This window comes from Mchenga conophoros, linkage group LG17 (assembly GCF_057382185.1).
Source record: "Mchenga conophoros isolate Kocher_MC1m ecotype Shallow Benthic linkage group LG17, M_conophoros_male_GT1.1, whole genome shotgun sequence".
NCBI lineage: Eukaryota > Metazoa > Chordata > Actinopteri > Cichliformes > Cichlidae > Mchenga > Mchenga conophoros.
Window position 1 is genome coordinate 13,701,615 of NC_140542.1, and position 21,940 is coordinate 13,723,554.

Genomic DNA, 21,940 nt, shown 5'->3' on the forward strand with positions numbered 1-21,940 from the left:
ACAAACAACTCCTCTTTAAAGTGAGTGGAAAAATCCCTCCTTCCTCTCTCTAAAAGAATAGTGCAGTTGACGGGTCCCCCTCCCCTCCCCAGCTTTCAGCTTAAACCTTTATTTTAAAAAAAGGACAGAGGTGGTTCCCCCTAGCACAGGACAGATAGCTGTGATGGACAGAAGGCTGTGCGCTATCCTTTACCCCTCCCCCTCACCTTCCCCTAGTCCCCCCTTCCCTCCCTCCAACAGAAGCAGGACCTGAAATCAGAGGTCCAGAGTTCCTTCAGATGTTTACATAAAACTAAATGCAAGAGCACAGTGGGATCTCGTTCTTTCTCGCCCCCCTCACCCCCTCGCCCATCCCTCCCCCATATTACACCGTCTTCCCCTTTCCATCCACTTTTTGTTCCTCCATCCTCTCATTTGCTCTCCAGGTTGTAGCACTGCTTCTCGCCCCACTGCCTGCCATCGTAGCCGGGGAGAGGCTGCCCATATTTGTCCACGCACCAGCAGTAGCCCCGCCTCCTGCCTTTGGACGGACGGCACTGTAAAAAAAACACGAGGAAGAGAAGACAAAGAAGTTTAGTCTGCCACTTGTTCGATTTCACAGAACCAAAGGTACACCAACCGGTGTCATAAGCAAGATCATCGCTCATCGAGCTTTGACATCCACCTCTAGTTTGGGTGGGGTTAAAAAGGTAGCAGAGGACTTATCCCTCTGAGACACACTGGGAAAACAGATTAGCGTTTCCACGGAGAGGAATTAATGCCTTGACACAGCTTTAACAACACCACCTTCAATGTGCATGCTTGTATTATAATAACACCCCATCCCTCTGTTGGTTTTCAGATCTCAGATGCTTGTCAGCAGGCCAAGTCATGCCTCAGCAGAACTCTCATTAGACAAACCCGTCGATCACGGAGTGGAATGCCCTGCTACCTGAGTTTTTATGTGAGTAAAACATCAGCGATACACAACACACACAATGCAGGGGTTTGCTTTGTGTAAGACAGTAATAAATGCATCATGATTAGAGCAGGAGAGCTTTTGCAGCAGCATTATGTGTGGGCAGCATGCTGTTGAGTTTGCCCAATTTAGGTGCTGTGGAGGAGTTTACTTTGTGCTACCGGCCACTGGGGGTAAATGATGAAAAAGCAGATTATTTCTGATAGAGAGGCGCTTGGAATGAGGAATGCTCTGAGTGAGTGAGAGTGTAGAGTGTGAAGGTAAACATGGGGTTGCTAAAATATTTGCCAAGGCCAGTTGGAGGGCTGCAAACCAGTGCTGCTATTCTGGGAAGCTGGCAGGCACTCAAAATCATCTGGAGTTAATTATGGCCTGCCCCAGTGCACGGGGCGCATGTGAGTATAAACACACGTTAGCAAATACGCAGCAGCACACAAACAAGAATTGTATGTGCTGCACACATACCCCCACCCCCCCACCTGCTCCCACACATGTACGCAGTAATATCAGATGTCCCACAGGAGGTTCGGCTTTGTAGAGTGGCAACTTTATGAGGTGCATTTTGGGGGTACACATGGAACAGCACAATCAGTTAAACCAGGTTCAGATCTCAAATTGTCCCACTCCTCTTAGCTCCCATCATCTCCCACCGTGGGAGTGGTGAGAGAGAGGTAAGAAGTCCAGCCACGACCGAGATACGCCTGTCTGCCTCGATGGCAACCGTCGGTAAGTACCGGCAGTCTAGGTGTGTGATCAGAAAGTATGTACTTGTCATGGATCGCTGTGTGGCAAGCAGGAGGAGGACCCAAATGCAAAACTCACAGACACGGGGATGAACTCGAGAAACACAGCTTTAATGCTGGCACGGCAGAACACAGGAAATACAAAACTAAACTGGGGAAAAGTAAACTAACACTCGCAGGTAGACACAGGAAGATCCACACAACAGGGAGGGAGGGAGAACGCGACGCCGAACAGAGGAGACGCAGACAGAAATACACAGAGGGTTAACGAGGAAAGTGGGAACACACGGGGAACACAGCTGACACAGATAACCATAACGAGACAGGGCGGGGTGAACATAACACTGACGGGAGACGGGCAGAGTCAAACAGGAAGTACAGAGGTTCAGACAGGAGGAGAGAGAGCACGGGGAAAAAAGACATAACGGGCTGGGGAAACATGGAATAAAACATAAGGAGAGACGAGGGCTCATAAATACACAGGGGGTAAAAGCCACGAAGGGAAAACACTTAGGGAACAACACAACAGGGCAACTCAGGAAACATGGCCTAAATAGGGAACAAAATACAAACATACAAGAAAACTAAGAACACTGGGCCAACATGGCCCAGGACCATGACAGTACTGTAAAGAGCACATATGTTTTTCTTTGCACACCAACACTTTCTATGTCTTTTCTGCATGAGTTCAAACACTGTTTCACTCAGCCTTTCATACTTAATTTTAATTTTTAACTTTTATTACATTATGCACACCAATCACCCACAGCTCTGTTAGGTCTAAATTATCATTGATGATGACCTGAGAACCTGAATCTCTAATCTCTAAGCCCAACTTTTCTTAAAAAAAAAGAAAAAAAAAGACTAAACTAAATGAATGCAGTACCCCATTTAGGGAAAGTGTCAGATTGCATTTTAGTAACATGCTTAAGGTGTTGGCCCGAGCAGTGAAGGAAGTCAGACACAGGTTAAAGTGTTTTAACTTGCCAGTGTATCAGTCAGGGATGTAAAAAACAACAAATTAAAAGCTGAAAATCTGCACTTCAATCTCAAACTGAGTGCTATACTTAGATTTCTAACATCTATCAGTAAACATTGTAAACAAAACTGCAATGTTCCTTGGCACAGGGAGACAGATGGAGTGTGATCAGGTGTCCTTTTTCCAGTGTAATCAAGATTCATGTACAGCCTGAGTGCATGATCAAAGGCAGCTTTATAGAGACAGCAATCTATTAAAATACCTCACTAACAACTAGTGGAGTCTGGAGATAGGTACACGACCACATGTGCCCCTAACATCATCCAGGCATTCTTGTCTGTGAACTCAGTATTTTGGTTGTTATCGTCTTCCTACTCCTGTCCCCTTGGAAAGATGGAAAGGAGAGGAAAAATGTGCATGTGTGCTTATCCCTGTTGCTTGGCTACCTTTTAATTTCTATTCCAGCCTCTGCAGTCCTTTCTTTAGTGCTTCACTCCAAACACACGCATAAGTACAAAAGATCCACTAAGCAGTGAATGTCACTACAGATGATGCTGCGCACAGAGCCAATGCTGACCGGTTGAAAAGCTGGAAAGGGAACAACAGCTAAGTTCACCAAGAAGGGAGAACAAAAGTTAACAAAAAGTAGCACAAAAAGAGCAGACAGCAGCTGCAGTGGATGGTTTTCATTGTTTGTTTTTTTTCACCTGATTTCTCTTACTCTCTCTTACTCTCCATGGATGTACTCTCTCTGCTGAATATGTCCATCCCTTCATGACACAGTGTATCTATCTTATGCTGGCTTAGTGCAGCATAACAGCCATGGCACAAAGCTCAGATCATTTCAAACTGGTTTCTTAACATAACGATGAGTTTGCTTTACTCAAACAGCCTCCACAGTCACCCGATCACATGCAGAGTCCAAACCCTGCGCCAGCCTAAATCCCATGCCCTATATTGAGCCTCATAGCCCCAAAACTAGCCCTGCCTGGTCCACATGGTTGTCACTAAAAAAAGCAACAAAAAACAAAGCATATTTCATCTACCTTGCAAAGCCATAATGCTACCTTTATGAGGTGTGCATGCATGTGCGTTGTGTGCATGAATGCAAGCTCTTGTAATGCTGATCTTAATAGCTAACAGCAAGGCTGCTGGGCTTCACGCACATTAAAAAGAGCCTGGTCTGACCACTGGATAAACACCAGCTCATAAAATGCAATGTGTTTGTGTGTGTGTGTATGGGCGCATGTATATGTATTTATGTAATCAAGCGGGCATCTGTATGTGCTTGCAAGTGCATTTGGGAGTAGCTGCAGGATATTGCTTTTTCTTTAAAAAAGTGTCTAAGTGAAGAGAACTCCAGAATAATTTGTTTGTTTTAGAATATTGGCAACACACAAACTTTAAAATAGAGTCTTAAATATTGCTTCACAAGTTTACAAAGTGGTAGACTGGAAGAAGGGAGATCAATATAAGTAATGACTCGATGTGGTCAAACCATAGAGGGAGAAGAGGGTAAATTTAAAACAGTGTATTTGGACGATTATCTCTAAGAGAAAGATTTCTACATATACACTGCTTAACAAATTTATTAGACCACCACCCAATGTAAGGTTTATTAACATTATTAAAAATTACATATTTAATTTTTGATGTTTCTCTAATGGCTCATCCCCCAGTTTGCACAAGCTCTTTAAAGATGATTAAAAAGTATTTACTAATAAAATATAACTATTGCTGTTTCATGTAATAATAATTTCCAAATGTACTGTTTTACAGTTCAAATTCAATTCAAATGCCAAATTGCTGTTTACTTGCAGCAGAAAATTCATTTTAATGGTAGTCAAGTTTGGGTTTAATTTAATAACTAATTTAACTCAGCTCAGTGATTAAAGTCATGTCTAATTTCACACACGTTTTTGACATGTATAATTTATAACATCAATAATTTGTTAAGCACTCTGTTAACCATAAACATAACCACCTACTAGCCAATATTTGCACATTAAAGCTTCATTTATTTCTACTTGTGTTAAAGCTACATCGATCTATTTAATATTATTATGATAAACATTGATTATCTTTTAGATACAACAGTGTTACATATAGTGTAATATAGTTAGTGTGACAGAGTCAGCTACATTAACCCTCTGAGATCCAAGTCATCATAGCTGATAATCCTTATCAAGACCCTACTCTGTTTTAGCGAAAAGCAAAAAGGGATATTTTGGGAAAAAAATGTGTAGGTGAATAACATGGATCATTCTGTGTTCTCCTGGTAACCCTTAAGTCTAACTACTTATGTGAATGTTAATTTGACACATACGTACTATGAATCTTAACCCTTTAAGACCTACCATAGAACCAAGTCCGCCAGAGCTTATATTATATTTTTACATGCTGTGGAGCCATTTTTGGGAGCATTTCAAGTTGCTATACATCAATACAACCATTATAGCCCAAACTTTAATAATATGTCTGCATTAGGTGCATAATAATTACATAAATTGCAAAAAAGTGCAATAAACTACAAAAAAATTGAAAATCGTTTTTGTTTTTTTAACATATATTTCTAGTTAGAGAAATTTAAGAGGCTCATCCCTCAAAACTGTAAATACAAAAAAGTTGCACAAACTAGTTTCCCACCACAGGAAATTTATTTTGAGTGTCTTCATAGTTTTATTTTTGAAATACACCAATTTTTATACACTGCAGGAAAAACGAAAATAAATATTATAGTGCAAATTTGCAAAATAACAGCATATGCATCAAAATAAACTATTTCCAGCAGTGCAATATGAGTCCTAAGCATCCCAGAAACGACACAGAAAGTCATAAACTCAAACATAACTTTTTAAAACACAAGTATAGGCTCATAAGGCCCCGATCGTAAAAAAACTACATTTCCGCAAAATGACGTCACTTCCGGTTTCGGGCAGGTCATGCGGTCATGTGATAGTTCGCGCTGATGGACGTAGGAAGTGTTACAAACAGCTGATCGGATCGGCGAAGCGTGTTTCTGGAATATCATGTTTTTGTTGCTGCAAGTGATTTTTATGCAGTTTTTGCAAAGCTATATGTGGAAGGAAACTGTGACCTAGGACAAGCTGATGGCATAAGATGTAAGTACAACTCCTCCGGTTTCATATGCAAAAAAAATTATTGCGCTAGCTTACGTGGTTGCAGTGCTACCGGGATTTAAAAATAGTTACAAATGGAGCGTGCCCGCTCCGATCGGCTGTAAAGGGTTAAAATGCCAATGGCACACCCCAATAAGAGCAGGCTCTCGCAGTACAAGATGCTAACCTGATCAAGTGTCTATGGATGCGCTGCTCCACAGTCTGCATCCAGTAACACACAGAATCCTAAAGGAAACACTGCCAACATTCCAGTGACAACCAGGACACCCCCAGAGGTTCTGCCAGCATGTCCTGTCAGAACAGAGCTGAGACATAATATTAGGCAAGTGATTTTAATGTTGCAGCTAATGGATGTATACCTCCCAAAAAACATTCATACATGTTTGTTGGCACATGTAATTGAGTTCAATTAAAGCAAAAATAATAATCGCCATTATTTTTGGTCAGTAACTTTGGAAATATTATAATTTATTGAAAAACAGATATACTTTTTCATGTTAAAAAAATTATATTTACATTACTGTTAATGGTAGAGCACTGTGCATTTACGTTCCCTATCACGAACGACAAGACAGGCATATCTGAGAGCCTAAACAGAGAGCTACTTCAGCAACCCCAACAATGCAAAATATGCAAGAAAGATCTTCCTGCTAAAAGTGGAAGAAACAAACTTGTTTCACCACTTGAGGCAAAAACACATAGCATGGAAAGATAAATAAAAAAATAAATAAATGGCTCAAACCCAGCACTGCCGGAGCGCTTGCTATCTGCATTCCATATGAGAGGAAGAATAAATCGTTTATGGATTACTGATGGAGTTAATGGTGCTGCTTTAAGTAGTTGCTTAAGGCAGGGCTTTAAGCAACTACTTAAAAAGGTGGACCCAAGATACAGCCATATTTTGAATTAGTGTGTGTCAGCATGTCTGGACTGTTTTGTATGTGTCTTCTGTGCCTTTAAGAGTCTCTCCAGGTCCTCCTGATTGGTTGAGCTGTTTTGGGCTGGCTTTGGTCTGGCGGCTGCTGATTGGCCCCTATTATCAACTGGCTGCTTCAAAAAGCCCGTCTCCAGCAGTTGTTCCCCTGGCAGCAACTGGCAGCAGCAGATCTGTCTTCAGCCTCCAAACTTGCAGTGCTTGATCTTGTGTGTATTTTGACAACAACTAGGTTTTTTATATAGTATTGTAAATAGTCGTGTCCATCTGTAAATAGCACTAAAGCAGAAGAGGTGAACTGTCTATATAATTTTGGACGCTTTGTCTTGTTTATGAAGCTAGGGAGTTCGAGGTAGCACTTGTCTTTTGTTTGGTTTTGTTTCATGTAGGGTTGAGGTAGCACTTTTCGGGAATAGCTTGTTTGGTTTGTTATTTTGGCCTTTGTTCACCCTGGAGTTTATCCTTTCAGTTTTGGTGTTATTGGTATAGCAATAAACCTCACCTTTAATGATAAAATGGCTATTGGGTCTGGCTTATGGGACGGGGTGGGGACACCCTTTTGAACCCCTTTGTTGCGCTTCTGTACTCCTAGACCGGGACATAACACAATACTGTAGGTAGAAAATAATGTTCACTTTCAGCTTTTTTGTGTGACAAGGTTGGGGAAGAGTTTCAAAGTTTTACTTGTGTGTAACCTATACTTTTACTTAAAATTTCAGAGAAAAACACCACCTATGCTGCTGTTGTGCTTACATATTGACTTACGCTGTATCACTACTGTTACACTACAGGATGCTGCTGCTGACACCTTGTGGCAACTGATTCAGACTTTGATTTAGGTGATTTAGGTCTGTCACTTTGTTTTGTTTGCGCTATTAAATATTGGTTCTCACGAGCCGCAATCACCAATAAAAGATTAGGTATTTACTTTTAGCATCAGAAATATCATCATCACACATTTCCTTTACTTTGCCACCAAACTGAATACATTTCAAACATTTATCTGAAATATGAAAATAAATGGAAATTCCTCTGACAAGAATATGAATAACACCTTTCAGGACTTTACAGAGTTGCCTAATTTGCAGCATGAAAAAGGGATTTTTTTATTTATTGAAAATGTTAATATGCTCAAGTAAAACTACTGAGAAGTACAGTTTGGTTATCGGCATCTAAATTTAGGTACTGTGTTGGCATCAATAATAAAAATATTCCCCTGCTCTGCGTATTATGCATGAGACACTGGAAAAAGGGGCTTATATTTCAAAGTGAAGAAGAAAGAGAGATGGATTATAAATCTAGGGAGGGAAGAGAACTAGAGAGAGACAGGGTGAAAATAGCTGTCTGGATCCCCAAAGGTTGGCCAGTTATTATAAAGCCATTGTGGTTGGTGTGTACATTTCCACAGATCCTTCTGAGTCACGCTCAATAAGTCAACCCTTATGGGCCTGGCAGTGTCAGGACCTAGTGAATGAGGACGCAGAAGGGTACACAGGCACCTGGCTCAAATCCTTAACCCACAGCCTCCTCCTCCTGCTCCTCTTCCTCTTGACACACACTCAAAACTCTAAAAGAGTACACACAGAGACACACACTGTCGTTCCATTCACAACCCTCTGCAGGGTGATTCCTGTCCAAACAAGGAAGGAAAAGCCAGGTGGGTGGAAGGGCAGGATGGACGGAATGATGGAGCGGGCAAGCAGAACAAAAGATGTGTGGATGACCGTAGGCACGGCACAATGGGGGTAATGATGGGTGGTGAAATGATGAATTAAAGAGAGAGTGAGATTTTGAGGGATGTAATGAGTGGTCAGTGTTGGGAATGCCTGGCCTGAATGGGGATACTGAGCCAATTCATATAACTCCAGCTAAAAATAGGTTCCTCCTTGCAGTTTTTTGCTAATGGCACGTACCTTTCTTATATGAAAATAACACAACTATAGGGTTGATACGTGAGCATGGGTATGCCAAAGAGGTAAGATGGAAGCCTAACCTTAACCCTGACCCCACCCTTAAACCAGTCACCTGTGACTGGGTGAATGTTAAGAGGTCAAGGCTACTGCTTCCACTCTCCTCACTGGCTACATTGCTGCACCATTTTGCATTTAAATAGAAAAGTACAGCAACAGAGGTTGAATGAAGCTTGAATGATTAACACAACTTGAAGTGTTTCCGACACATAGATTTTTTATTGGAGGAATAAATTAATTATGACTTATTTCAGCATTTATTTCATTTTCATTCTATTGCTCTTATTTTTGAAAGTTCAGGTGCTGTTAACCCCCTATCTCTAGTCCTTCCCCTAACACTAGTCTGACTAGTGCTGTGATGGACCTCAGTGTCATTTAGCTAAAATCCAGACACTTAAACCCCATAGCTGCAGAATGCAACTGGGACAGTGATTCTTCTTCTGCTCTAGAAAAATGGAATTAGCTATACAGCGACTCTTACTAGAATCTGTCTCGGATAGTGAAACAGTCCATGTGCCACGCAAGCAAACTCACCAGGGCTGCAGTAGAGCCACGACTAACCTTGCTACCTACAGTTCATTATAGTGGAGTTGGAGTCATTCCAGGATGGGAGGAACTGACTTGAGAGGGAGTATATGCACTTATATGGACAGTCCATAGGAGCTAAATAGTCTAATACTTTTTCTTTTTCCAAAATATGATTAAATAAAAATAGTGCCGGGGAACCACTTTGAAAGTGTTGTTTTCCAAATTACCACTAACTTGACAGTGGAACAAGCTGAACCATAGCAAACCTAACCAATGGTGTAAAATAATGTTAAACTGTTGAGACAAAAGTAGTTCAATGTACATTATTCAGTTGGTAACTGAGTCAGCTTTGGGTTTACATACATGTCTGTGAGTCAGAACCCTGCCTTCTAGAGACTTGAGTCCAGGTGGGGGTATTGCACGCAGCAGAATAACTCATTCAGCTCAAATAGCATGCGACAACTTGTCTGAACATTTGTTTATCTATAATGACATTGCTGTATGAGCTCTGAGCCACACTCACCCTTTTGCACATGTTCCACAAGTTGCCTATGGATTCATGACAATTCAAACCCTAACCCTAACTATAACCTAACTTATTTTATTTAAGAAAATGTTCTTCTCAAGTCTTGGCTAACAGTGAAAAAAGAAAATAACTATTCAAACTGATCCTAAAAACTGTTTACATTTTTTTTTTTTTTTCAAAAACCATATATTTCTCAAAAATATAGGGTTGGGGTTAAAGTTAGGGTCGTCACTGGGTTACCTGTTTAAAACTCCAGCAACACTTGCAGGATACATAACAACCTTTTTGTTTGACTCGTGCAACAATGTTTGACCAAACGCATGTGTCTTTAGGGTCAGCTTTGACAGCTTCACAATTTGTTGTCTTGGAAGTAAGTTATGGTGTGCCAGAAGCGTCTACTTTGTTTTGACAAATGCATTAAGCCATATTCATAGCCACGCATTGTTTTCATAAATGTCTTCATTTACATACTCCTATAGCTATGCAGGGAGAAGGATGATGGAATGGAATGAAAACTGCATTCAGTCCTCTAAAAATCTAACAGCAGACCGCAATGAAGGTGGACACATTACAAATCCTATTTTATTATAAATGTCTCTGGAAGAGAAAAGGGATGGCAAACATCCACTTTCTGTCACTTATCCATGGCAGGCACTTAGGCTCTGAGGCATTCCCAAACCAGCCCAGAGGCACTCTCTCTCTAGTGTATCCTGGTTTAGTCCTGAGATCAGCCCACACATTGATATGCCCAAAACACCTAACTAAGCAGGCAACCAGCAGGCATCCTATTCAGATGCCTAGACCAGCTCTTCCAATGTGGAAGGATCCCTTCTGAATCACAAAGCTCCTCAACCTGCCTCTATTGTAGAGTCGGAACAAGAAACTTATTTCCTGCCCTGACTGGAAATGAGCTCCTCGCACACAGCTCTTGATCATAGACACCACACCATCCTTCCATCATAAAGGATGGCAGGGTACCCATGAACATGACCCTGAGATATGAACTCCTCCATTGGGGGCAAGTATGAATGCCGCCATTTCCCCATTGAGAGCCATAGCCTCAGACTTGGAGGGGCTAATTCTCACCAAAGCCGCTTCACGCTTTGTTGCAAACCACCCCACTGCCACTGTGACCTGGAGGTTACTGTTTGATGACAGAACCACATCGTCTGCAAAAAGCAGAGAGTAGATCCTGAGGCCACGTCTACAGTAGCCTGGATGAATTTGAAAACGGTGTTTTTGTCTGCACTATCATTTTCAGTCGCTTTCACAGAGTTGTGCGTCCACATTGAAAAGGTCGAAAACACTTACACGCCAGTACTGCGCATGCGTGAAACGCAAGACGATTCGACCTTTTTTTTAAATGGACTGACAATGAGGTGGAGTTGTTGCTGTGAGTAACACAAAAGTGCAAAGTTGCAAAAGCGAGTGAGAATTAAAGAATTTGAAAAAAACCTATCTGGAGCATGTACAGACTGATATCAATCTTTAATAGATTGAGAGCAAACAAAACAACTGCTGTTTAATGCCTCCACTATCTTAGTTTAATTGGTCACACGACTGCATCACATGACTAAAATGTGTCATCGTTTTCAAAAAGGCTCCAGGTTCACTGTCCACACTGTTCGCTGTCCACGCTGTGTCCACACTGTGATGCCAAAGTATCCGCTTTGGAGGGCGTTTTCAAAACGCCGCCTCAGTGTGGACGGAAGGCCAAAACAAAGAGAAAAAGATGTGTTTTCAAATGAAAACGTATTAGTGTGGACATGGCCTGAGACCACCACCATTTCTTGACCGCACTTTGACTGAACCAACAAATTCTATCCAAAAAAAAAAAAAAAAAAATGCAAATAGAAATAGTGGCAAAGGGCAAAGTCCAGCTTCAGCCCACTACAAAAAAAGTTATCACATTTTAACAATGACCCCTGCTGATGCAATACAGCTTATGGATGCCTATGGATGGCCACCACAGTACCATGACAGGATCTTCACCTGGGTATGCCATCATAGTGGGAAGGATCTGGACAGGAAAAGAGCCTTCATTACAGTAGACAAGTCATATTTTTTAAACTTCCAGTCTTTTTATGGCCCACAATTTTAGTTTTAGTTTTAGAAGTTAATTAACTACCAGCAAGCTCCGGGAAAATGCTGTTAAATTACTAGTTTTATTACATGCCGTTCTCTACTCCCCAACTCTAATTAAAACCTTTCACAGTCAATGGCTCAACAACAAACATGCCAGCATAATCCCAGAAAGATACATTCTGCAACAACTGAGCAAATTACACGGAGAGTTCAGCAGAAATATAAGCTATATAAGCTATCAAGTGGTTATTTAATTGATTTTTTTTTGTCTTTGGCCATTAAAAATGTCACTGTTAGAATTAACTGTTACTGAAATGAGTCAAATCCATGCCCGCCCACATGCAGTGACTTTGAAAAAATCTTTAAGGCCCATTTCCTGATTTCAATGAGAAAAGCAGTTACACTTAGCACATAAAACGGTTTGAGCTCCTGCCTTTCAAAAAAAAAGTCCCTAAGCTGAATACAGGACTTTCTGGTTTCCCTGAAACTACCAGGAAGAGGTCTTGTATTATCAACTGTCGGACGTGATAGTACTTTAAGCAAAAGTTGTGGAAAAAAAAACTCTTGTCATAAAAAAACTGCAACTGAAATTCAACATCTATTAAATCGCTTTTGTCTGCTGTTGTACTTAAAAAAAAATCAAATGACAATTATATGTGGCCTTTAAGGGCTTTTCATCTTAAGCTGCAGATACGGACACGCAGCATGCACTATTCAGATTTAGATAAACACACAGTTATTTACTGGAACTTCAGAAACATAGACACAATTGGAATAGTATAACTTCTGTTCTCCTTTTTCACTTCTGTGAATCTGTGTGTGAAAATGTTATTTAATCCATCATCAGCGTCTTCCTGACAAGCACTTCAAAAGTGCTGTAACGCAATTAAGGATGCAAAACGCTGACTTAAAGTTCTTAATTTTAGTTCCCCCTGAGCCATCATCGCTAAAAGTTAAATAAAAAGCTACATTTCTACAGCATTTCATATTTGAGGGGATATACTCATACAGAGGTACAGAACCTGCATATTAGGTATAAAGTTATGCTACTTTTTTCTCTGTTTAGTCCTTCCCCCCAACCTCATCCCTCCCACCTCCTTTCCCTGCTCCCTTCTTTTCAAAGTATTGTCACCCTAGACGGTTCACACGGTCTCCTCTTCACCATGTTTCCGGTCATAAATCTCTACAACACACCGTGAAGGCACATCCCCTGAGACGGATTTAACACAACACTCCGCACCCCACTGGTGCTCTGAGAAAAGGGCGACAGGAGTTGGCACACTGCCACACACACATTTGCAAACACTCCAACCAGAACTGACACTTTCCCGGTAGATATTTTGTTGAAGGAATCCAGGAAATGAGCAAGGTAGAGGCTGACTTTAATGAAAGTAGCAATGAAACTACTGTGGAGAGACCGTGGGGAAAGAGTGAGGTAAGAATTTAGAAGACAATTCTTTCTTTTTTTTTTTCTGTGTGTGTGTTATGGCTTGAGTTGGACTCTGACTCATGGTGCTTGTAGGGGGTTTTCGGTGACTCATGCTTTTCTCAGAATGGGCCTGTGGAATCCCTCCGATAAGACTCCCCACCCCAGGAAATTGGATAGTGGTATTTGTCACATTGTGTGTCTCACTAATGGCCCACAAGCCCTCCTCTTCATCCACCACCTTCCGCCGTCTTATCCCTTTTTCCCTCAGGTCACAGCACATGTCACCCACCTACAGTGCTCTGCCAAATGTCAGCTTCTTTGCTCCCCCCTGCCATCTTTCAAATGAGTAGCCTATGGGTGGCCCCAGTCTGCACTACGAACGTGAAAAACTAAACCAGTGACAGCCTGTTTGTTTTTTTACCTCGCCAACAGCACCCCACACCTACTCTCCCACACCAAACTACTGCCATCAAACAAGCGCCATACATATACTCCCCTGCTGCCACATCTACCATGCCACACACACTCCTGGACCACATTCTTACATCCCTACCCCCCATACTCTCCCACACCACACACCCACAAACACACCTGACCGACTTCATTTCCTGTGAGGCATGAGTCAGACGGCTGGAGTGCATTTACTGGAGTAATACATGGTTATTAGCCATTCTGATAATATAGTGTTGATGTGGCTGTCAAGGCAACCTGGGCTGCAAAAAAGGGGGATTGTGTAAGTGTGGGTGGTTGGGATGAGTCTTTGAGGATTCTTTGGAAGTGTTCAGGCATGCGGTGGGTCTATTTGTATGTCCGCAGGTGTGGGTGTGTGTGTGTGTTTGAGGGACAGAGACGAGGTATAAAGAAACAACAGAGATAAAACAGCAGGGAGAACCAGTCACCTGCTTTTTCTTGTAGAAACCCTTTCTGTCACAGTTGGGTATGCGGAAGCCTCTCGGGTTAAGCACGTTGCTGATTTTAAGGCTGTTAAGGATGCTCTCCATCTCCCGCCGACATGGCCCCTAGCAACATAGCAAACAAAAGCATTAATATTAGGCCGCCATCCTTACACATTCACAAACAGGAAGAACACCGGGCACAGCCATGCAAGTTCAAAAGTTTGTGGTGAACATCAAAGCCTATAAAAGGTACCGTGTTGAACCTTTAATGTTTTATCCTACTAATCGGCTCCAAAGCTAAACGTATCATATCAATTCTGATGTAATCCATTATTCTTATACTTATTCTTATAATATGTTTAACATGCCATTGAGCTTCTGGATTTTTCCTGCAGTTTTAAATAAAGTTCTGTAAGTTTGAGCAACCTATGCTGAGCCCGTGTCGAAGTGCAGAAACAAACACACTGTAAGGTCCAGGTTGAAGAGGTTAAATCCCAAAATGAGATAGTCACTTTGTGAAAAAGTGGTACCTTCTGTTACAAAATGTTTGTAATCAAAACTACTGGTGTTTAAACAATAGTAGATAACATAAAAGTACCCTGTGGATTTTTGGACCACAAATTGCACCGTATAGCTCCGCTATAATGAGAGATTTGCCATATTGTTTGTATTTTGTTTCTTTCCTGCACATGAAAGAAGCTACACATTCATACCACCTACCATGGCTTGACAGTATGCATTTATGCGATCATAGTTGGGCCACAGTGGAATGTTGACCTACTTTATCTATGAGACAAACTGGCTAATGCACAGTTTGCTTCTTTATAGATTATAGATCTTTATAGAGAGCTTTCTTTTGTTAATTCAACACTAAATAGTGTCAGAACTTGGTATAGTTTGTTGAAACCTGGGTTGCAAATATTCCTCAACAACGTGCAAACACATATCATCATTTACATTTCACTGCTTCAAATGGTGCCGCAGCATCGTGGCATATCAGCAAGCATAATACATGTCTTGATTGCAGCTATTGATTTGAACTCTCTTCTATTTTCACTGCTAATGGCATTTCTTCAGAATAACTTATCCAGACTTAATGTTGTTAAAAAATATAATAAAGTTGGTGAGTTAATTAGCTAGCAAAAAAGTTCTGTTGTTTGAAACACGGTGAAGAGTTCTGCTCTGCATTTCCCTCTCATTTTCTGGAATATTATATAAAGAGTTTTAAGCCTTGAACCAAGCTGATTAGCTATAGGCTAAATCATAATCATAAAAAGACTTCTTCTGGAAAAAAATAATAATAAAAGAAATGGAGGGAGGGGCAACGCCACAAGACTGTACATATTTACTTTTAATGGTAAAGAAAATAATGTATTGCAAATCCCTGATTCCACAGTGATCGACTTCCAACCTTTTTCTCAAATGTAATGTCTCAAAAATATTTGTTATCAGTGCCATATAATAATAGCTTTGCATACATATTGTAGTTTGTATTGTACGTGTGTATAAAAGTGACCTGAAGTTTGCCAGTTTAAATATTTGTGGTTGCAATCGCCTTCACAAATCAGAAACATCTCTGTTTCAGTTTACAATTATAGTTATTTTCCATGACATCATGAATAAAATGCTTTTGTATTAAATCAAGGTGGATATCATGCTGAATTTCTACATTGTGTCATAATGTAATAGCTCACAGTAAGTCTGCTTTTATGGTTACAGAATTATGGTTCATAATGAAAATCTCTGTGGAGAATATAAATGGGATTTTTATTACGGACTGTTACACTCTATGACTAGGCTGCTTTCCCAGAATATATAATTTTTATGATGCACAGTTTTAATAAAAAGTACTTATAAATAATGCAGCTGACCAACTACTGTTACTTTTGAGTTCAAAAATCAATATTAGTCTTAATGTACAATAATTATTGCAGTGAAAAGAGCTAGGACAGATGAAAAGCTAGCTAAAAACCTAGCAAGCTAACAACCTCCTAACAACTCTCAGTTGCAGACTTTTCAAGTAGCAACTTACTTTCATTTCTGTAATTGGTTGTTTTTGTTTTGGTTGCAGTTGTTTTCCCCCATAGTGCTACAAAATGGCTAAAGAGCTCATTTTAATTGGCTAGCAAAAAATAAATAAATTCTGCTAAGACTGTGACACTAGTCTTTCGTCTCATCTTGGGATTTGTGCCATTACTGGGATGGGCAGTGTGCAAGGCAGTGTTGTTAGAAAGCAGGTGTGCAGTAGTCCTTTTGGTAAACACTTTTTATTTGACAGCAAATAAAAATGGCCATAAGCATTTGGATTGCTGATTCAGCAATCCACATGATGCAAAAAAGTGACACAAAATAACAAATTTTTCAGATCTGAACTGCTCGTGTAATGTATATCCACAATGAAAGTGTTGTGTTTGGGGAAAATTCGTCTGAGGAAAAATAGTGTTACTTTACTATTTACTATTACTGTACAGATGCACATTATGAGCTATGGTCAAAATTGTTACAGTGGCCTCATTACTCAAATCTGTTTAATCAGATTCAAAACATCTGAAATATCAAACTTGGTTAGAAAAAATAAATGCCGCAAATTTGTCCAGCAAAATTACGAGGTCATAATTTAAACTACTATTAACGCATGATATAGTCAGACAGATTTTACACGTCTGGTGTGTAAAGGCCTAAATACTGAGGCCTAGGTTTGAAGCTTCCCTGAGGGCATTTACTGTGTCTTCTCCCTGGTCCTTCTCCCAGCATTCCTGTCTTCTGTCCACTAGCTTATTAAAGTCAGGCTAAAATGCCCCCAAAACAATACATACAAAGAAAGGCATGGGCATTTTATATATTTAGTGAGATTCCAGGTATTTTTTTTTCCAAAACAGCAATAATCTCATAGTTTTAACAGAAATCTCATTGCCTGGTGTGACTTACATACTCATTCTCCCTCTTGCTCTCCACAGAGAAGTTGTGCACATCCGTATTGGCGCCTCCTGATAATGATTCCACCTTGTAGCTCTGGGTCTTCCTGTTCTCACCCCTCTGAATTAATATGTTGTGCAAAGGAGGCCTGGTGTCCATCGAGCCCCTACTATGTCCATCCTTCACAGTTCCCACGCCAGGCAGCACTGGAATTGTCTGGGTGACATTGACAGAGTCTTCGACCTGATTTCCAGCATTTTCTACATGGAAAGTGCAAAGAAAAGTTCTCAATTTAACAATTTTATGGTTTCATACATATAAATTGGTGCTTAATAAAGACAAATAGTGACATTTAATGGTTGATTCTCTGTCTTGATTCTTGTAAAAATTTTACAACCCTCAAGTCAGTTTAAAAACTTGTCATATCTGGATTAAATTAAGAAAAGACACCAGAGATTGTTAGGTGTTAAGTTGTCTAAATGTAAAGAAGAAGCTTTTGGAAATCTGAGTCAGCCTAGTCCTCTCTCCCCAACCGGTCATGGCAGATCGTTGCCCCTCCCTGAGCCTGATTCTGTCGGAGGTTTCTTCCTGTTAAAAGGGAGTTTTTCCTTCCTACTGTCGCCAAAGTGCTTGCTCATATGGGGTCATATGATTGTAGGTTTTTTTTCTGTACATACAATAATCTGTATGTATTGTTGTAGGGTTAACCTTACAATATAAAGTGCCTTGACGTGACTGTAGTTGTGATTTGGCGCTGTATAAATGAAACTGAATTGAAAGTGTATTTAGGTTTGTTTGATATGGACGTAAAATTGCCATTTCTTTTTTTCATTAATATTTAATGGAAACATCTTCCTATTATCTCTTTTCTAAAGCACAAGTGGAGCTTAAGCTGCGACCTCAGAATCAAAAGCCAACATGTCATCGCTGTTCTGTTTTGTATAGAAATTGCCATATTACAAAATGACTGCAAAATGCTCGCTTGTGCTCATTCAATCCAGCAGGAAATTCTTGACTGTGCATGAGGACCCTGTTAAAAGCAGACAAAATAAAGTTAGCTCATTGCCTTGTGGGATGTTTGGAGCCAGAATTGAAGCCAAGTAATAAACAGAAACATGACAATTTCATATCCACAAATTTCCACAGTATGCAGGCCAAGAGATAGAGTCACAAGGAGGAACTGAGCGTAAACAAGACCTTTTAAGGACCTTTAGAAGAAACGGTTGTATATATGTTTATGTGTGCATATATAAGGTGGGGAGAAGGCTGGGACAGGTATATTAATAGCCAGTGGTGTTGGCAAAGATTCCTGTCAAATTGTTAAACACAGCAAAGCAGGGACCATCTGTCTGAGAAGAAGAGGGGGGCTTCAGATGTTCCTCACTGAAATAGGAGAGGACCAAACTACCACCCATGTGCCACCCGGTCGACCACACCACCGCAAGGCCACAGTGGAAGGAGCTTACTGATCTCAGAGACGACGTCCTGGAGAGGCAGAGGGATGATGGGAACACACATGCAACGACTCACACACACACACACACACACATACACACCCAAACACAGTTTAAAACTGTTAACTCAAAGCAGATTTTGTGTTTAAGAGCTGTGGTGAGGGCGGCGGACGGGCATGTAGGGGTGTAGCTCGTGTGGGCAGGCAGGCTAGCAGCCCACCCTTTCTCTGTGACCACCTGATCAGTTAGTGATGCGGTGGAGCTCCACAGTCTCCCAGGCTCACGAGAACTGAGAACAACAACTTGGATGTCAACAACAGCGTGTGCTGCAATAGAGCAGAATCTGAAAGTGCCTTTCAACCTGAGGCACCCTCCACATGTTTTGCCCCAAACTTTTCAATAACAGCCATATATGTCCACAAGCAGGGACAAAAGAATTATGCCCTGTTTTAGATTTCTGCAAGCATTCCTTTTTATTGTCAATATAAACTTTTTTATAACCCTTCTAGGAAGTCTGGGGTGTTTTAGATTGACACATTACGCAATTTGTTTGTATAATAGCACAGGGGTAAACAGCACAAACTGCGGTGAGGAGGAGAGCTTGTTAATGTCTGGGAGGAGATCCTGTGCTGAATCTGGGGACATGGCTGTGGAAACCGCTGAGCTGCATCAACACACTCTGACCAACAGGGGCACTTGGGGTCATTTTCTTCCTCTCCGCCTCCTTTTCTGGATCTCTTCTCCAGTTGTGCAGATGGCGAAGGAAACAGATCAATACCCATGTCAATACTGTTACTGGTAGTTCTTATTTTAGGTGGATCTGGAAGCTGGAAAGTAAGTGAAAGAATGAGAACTTTGTATTTGTGTGTGTGTGTGTGTGTGTGTGTGTGTGTGTGTGTGTGTGTGTGTGTGTGTGTGTGTGTGTGTGTTTATGTTTGTATGACACTGTCACTGCTGAGTGCTTGTACACCACGCATTAGTGTGGCCAAACCAAACAACCAGGAAAAAGAAAACACACACATGGGCTCTTGGGTGCCTGATGTCAGTTGTGTGCCCAGACGCACAACCATGTGTATTCACATGTAGGTGACATGTGTGCCATTTGACTAGTGTGAGCAGCAGCCATACATTTAAATAAAAGACCAGGCATAGGATGGCTCTCAGTGTGACAGTTAAGAAATCTAGCATTGGTATTCAATGCTAATTGGCTGTGATTGTGTGTTTGAATACTTGCGTTGGGAATTTCATCCCTGTTTTGTCAGACAGAGGTATCAAACATAAGGCCCGGAGGCCAATTCGGCCCTTTGGATACCTTTGGAGAATGTGAAGGACATACATTTTGGACTTTTAACTGTATTTTCACAAGTTTTACAGCTTTTCCTATTTATGAAGACCTTTGTCACATCCAGTTATACTAAATCAAAATAGTTAAGTTATACATATCTGTATTTTACACATTTACTACTTACAGTTTGACCCCATAGTTATGACAGATATTTTCCATTTACTACAGAGGCATGTAGAAAAAATGAGTGAGGGGAATTTCACTGGTCCAGCCCACATAAGATCAAAGTGGGCTGTATTGGCCCTAGATATAAAATGACATTGACAGCTGTGATCTAGGCTGTCTGCACCAGGGAAGCACATACTGTGCACATCCATGCTGTGTCCAAGAATCCATTAGCTTTAACATAAGGGCTTCACAGCAGATAGGGACATGGTCTGCACTCGGCCTCAGCTAAATACTATAAACCATAAACTTACAGAATATAAATGGCAAATTCTGGTTTGGGGGACTCTGTGTGTGCATATGCTACTGTGTGCATTATGAAGAAAGGGAAGGAGCAGTAGTGTCCTCTTCTTAAAACTATTTTCAAGTGTAACATGTCAATCATAAAACTCCTCGTGTTCTGTTTCGTATTTACGGACGATGTTCCAAAGGGACTTGTAGGAAAGCAGTATTAGCTGACGTGGGACCCTCCAACTTAGAAAGTCACGACTCCTGTTATGAAGTCAAACTTTTAGGAGTCTAGTGGGATTTGTTTAACGCAGGCCAGCGCACAATTGTGCAATGTAACCCCCCACCCCCAAACACAGACACACACGTATTGTTGTGATTTGCCAAAAAGCCCGGAAAATACGTTTTTGCATCTTTCTTTGTGCTTTTTAATCACAAGCAGCTCTGTCACAGCATCTTTAGCCCAGCCACTATAAATGCCTCACATTTAACCCAGGAGGGAACTGTTGGACTTGGTCAGCGAAGAACAGCACCCTAATGGGCAGGGCGCCTGTCAAAGTCAATGCATAATAGCATTCAGGGGCGCACACAAACATACCCACACAAACACGCACACACGGGCAACAAGGTGTCAGAGAATCATTAAAAAAAGAAAAGAAAAGACTTCCCACCTTCTTTTTGCGGTGGCATGAGAACGCTGTTCAGTTTTTTGGGACTCGAACACACTCCCCGTCCCTCCAGGAGAGCCTGCAGGGGTCTGCTCTCCCCGGGCTGGTGCCGACAGGTCAAGCCGGAGCCGCAGCGCCCCGTGTACACTCCACACGGTTGTCCCTCTCCGAGGGCGCACGTCATGCAGCAGCCGCAGCCGGGCTCCTTCACCCGCTCCACACAGTCTTTCGGCAGCGGCTTGCACTGCAGGAGCGCGCCGGCGTCGCAAGGCTCACATCGAACCACGGGGCCCACAGTGCCGGCGAGCCGGGCGAATGCAGCCAGCGCGGCAACCAGACAAAGCACACAGACATCGGGCATTCTACCGATTAAGCTGGTCACAAAGGGACAGTATGTGAGTTGTCACGTAGGCTTAAGGGGACTCTCTGTGACACAGCGAGCTGGCTAGCCTTCTCCATCTGTATTTTCTTTTACGCGAAGTTCTCGTTTTTATACAGACAGAAAAAAACAGCCAACAGGTCACACCCTCCTCCGTATGAATAATGTAAATGGAGAGCCCCGATATGAGGGACCGCTATATCCAGTCTCGGGTGGAGGTGAGTGGGGGGCAGCCGCTGAAAACATTCAACTCTTTGAATCCTTTAACGTATTTTACTAAGTTCTGTTCATCTAGTGCGCTTCCAGCTCCAAATCTGCTCCGTCCATCTGGTTCCCCTGTAAAAGGAAAAGCCAAGTTATGTCAGCAGGTTGAAGCTGTTGGCTTTTTTATATACTGTTTACTAGTATAAATCACTTTCATTTTCATTTTGCAGATAAGATGACAAACTACACCAAGGACAGTTCTCATGTGGTGACTGCTCCCAAAACTCCGGGTTTGGGAATTTGAGGGTTCTGCTCCACTGGTCCGATCTCCTGCTGGCATTAATCCTATGTGAGTGAGTGCCACTGGTGTTACCCCAAGCTCCCCCACCACAC

General features: G+C 41.6%; 1 protein-coding gene across 2 annotated transcripts; it reads right to left on the reverse strand.

The window, feature by feature from the left end:
• Nucleotides 1-362: 362 nt before the first annotated feature.
• Nucleotides 363-21,669, reverse strand: LOC146555173 (insulin-like growth factor-binding protein 3). 2 transcript variants are annotated; one of them, XM_085251107.1, is made up of 4 exons: nt 20,968-21,669; nt 17,121-17,364; nt 14,192-14,311; nt 363-536 (listed from the first exon to the last, which is right to left on the reverse strand). In XM_085251107.1, the coding sequence occupies exons 1-4, from the start codon at nt 21,323-21,325 to the stop codon at nt 365-367; spliced, it is 894 nt and encodes a 297-aa protein (XP_085107233.1). In that variant the 5' UTR covers nt 21,326-21,669; the 3' UTR covers nt 363-364. The 2 variants fall into 2 exon arrangements, with proteins under 2 accessions (XP_085107233.1, XP_085107234.1); XM_085251108.1 differs by having other exon boundaries at nt 17,117-17,364; nt 20,968-21,663.
• Between the last annotated feature and the right edge of the window lie 271 nt (nt 21,670-21,940).

Coding starts and splice junctions, on each gene's coding strand:
- LOC146555173 (XM_085251107.1), bottom strand. CDS start 21,325: ATGCCCGATGTCTGTGTGCTTTGTCTGGTTGCCGCGCTGGCTGCATTC. Junction 14,312..17,120: donor GAGAGCAAGAGGGAGAATGA/GTATGTAAGTCA, acceptor CTATGTTGCTAG/GGGCCATGTCGGCGGGAGAT. Junction 537..14,191: donor GTTTCTACAAGAAAAAGCAG/GTGACTGGTTCT, acceptor TTTTTTTTACAG/TGCCGTCCGTCCAAAGGCAG.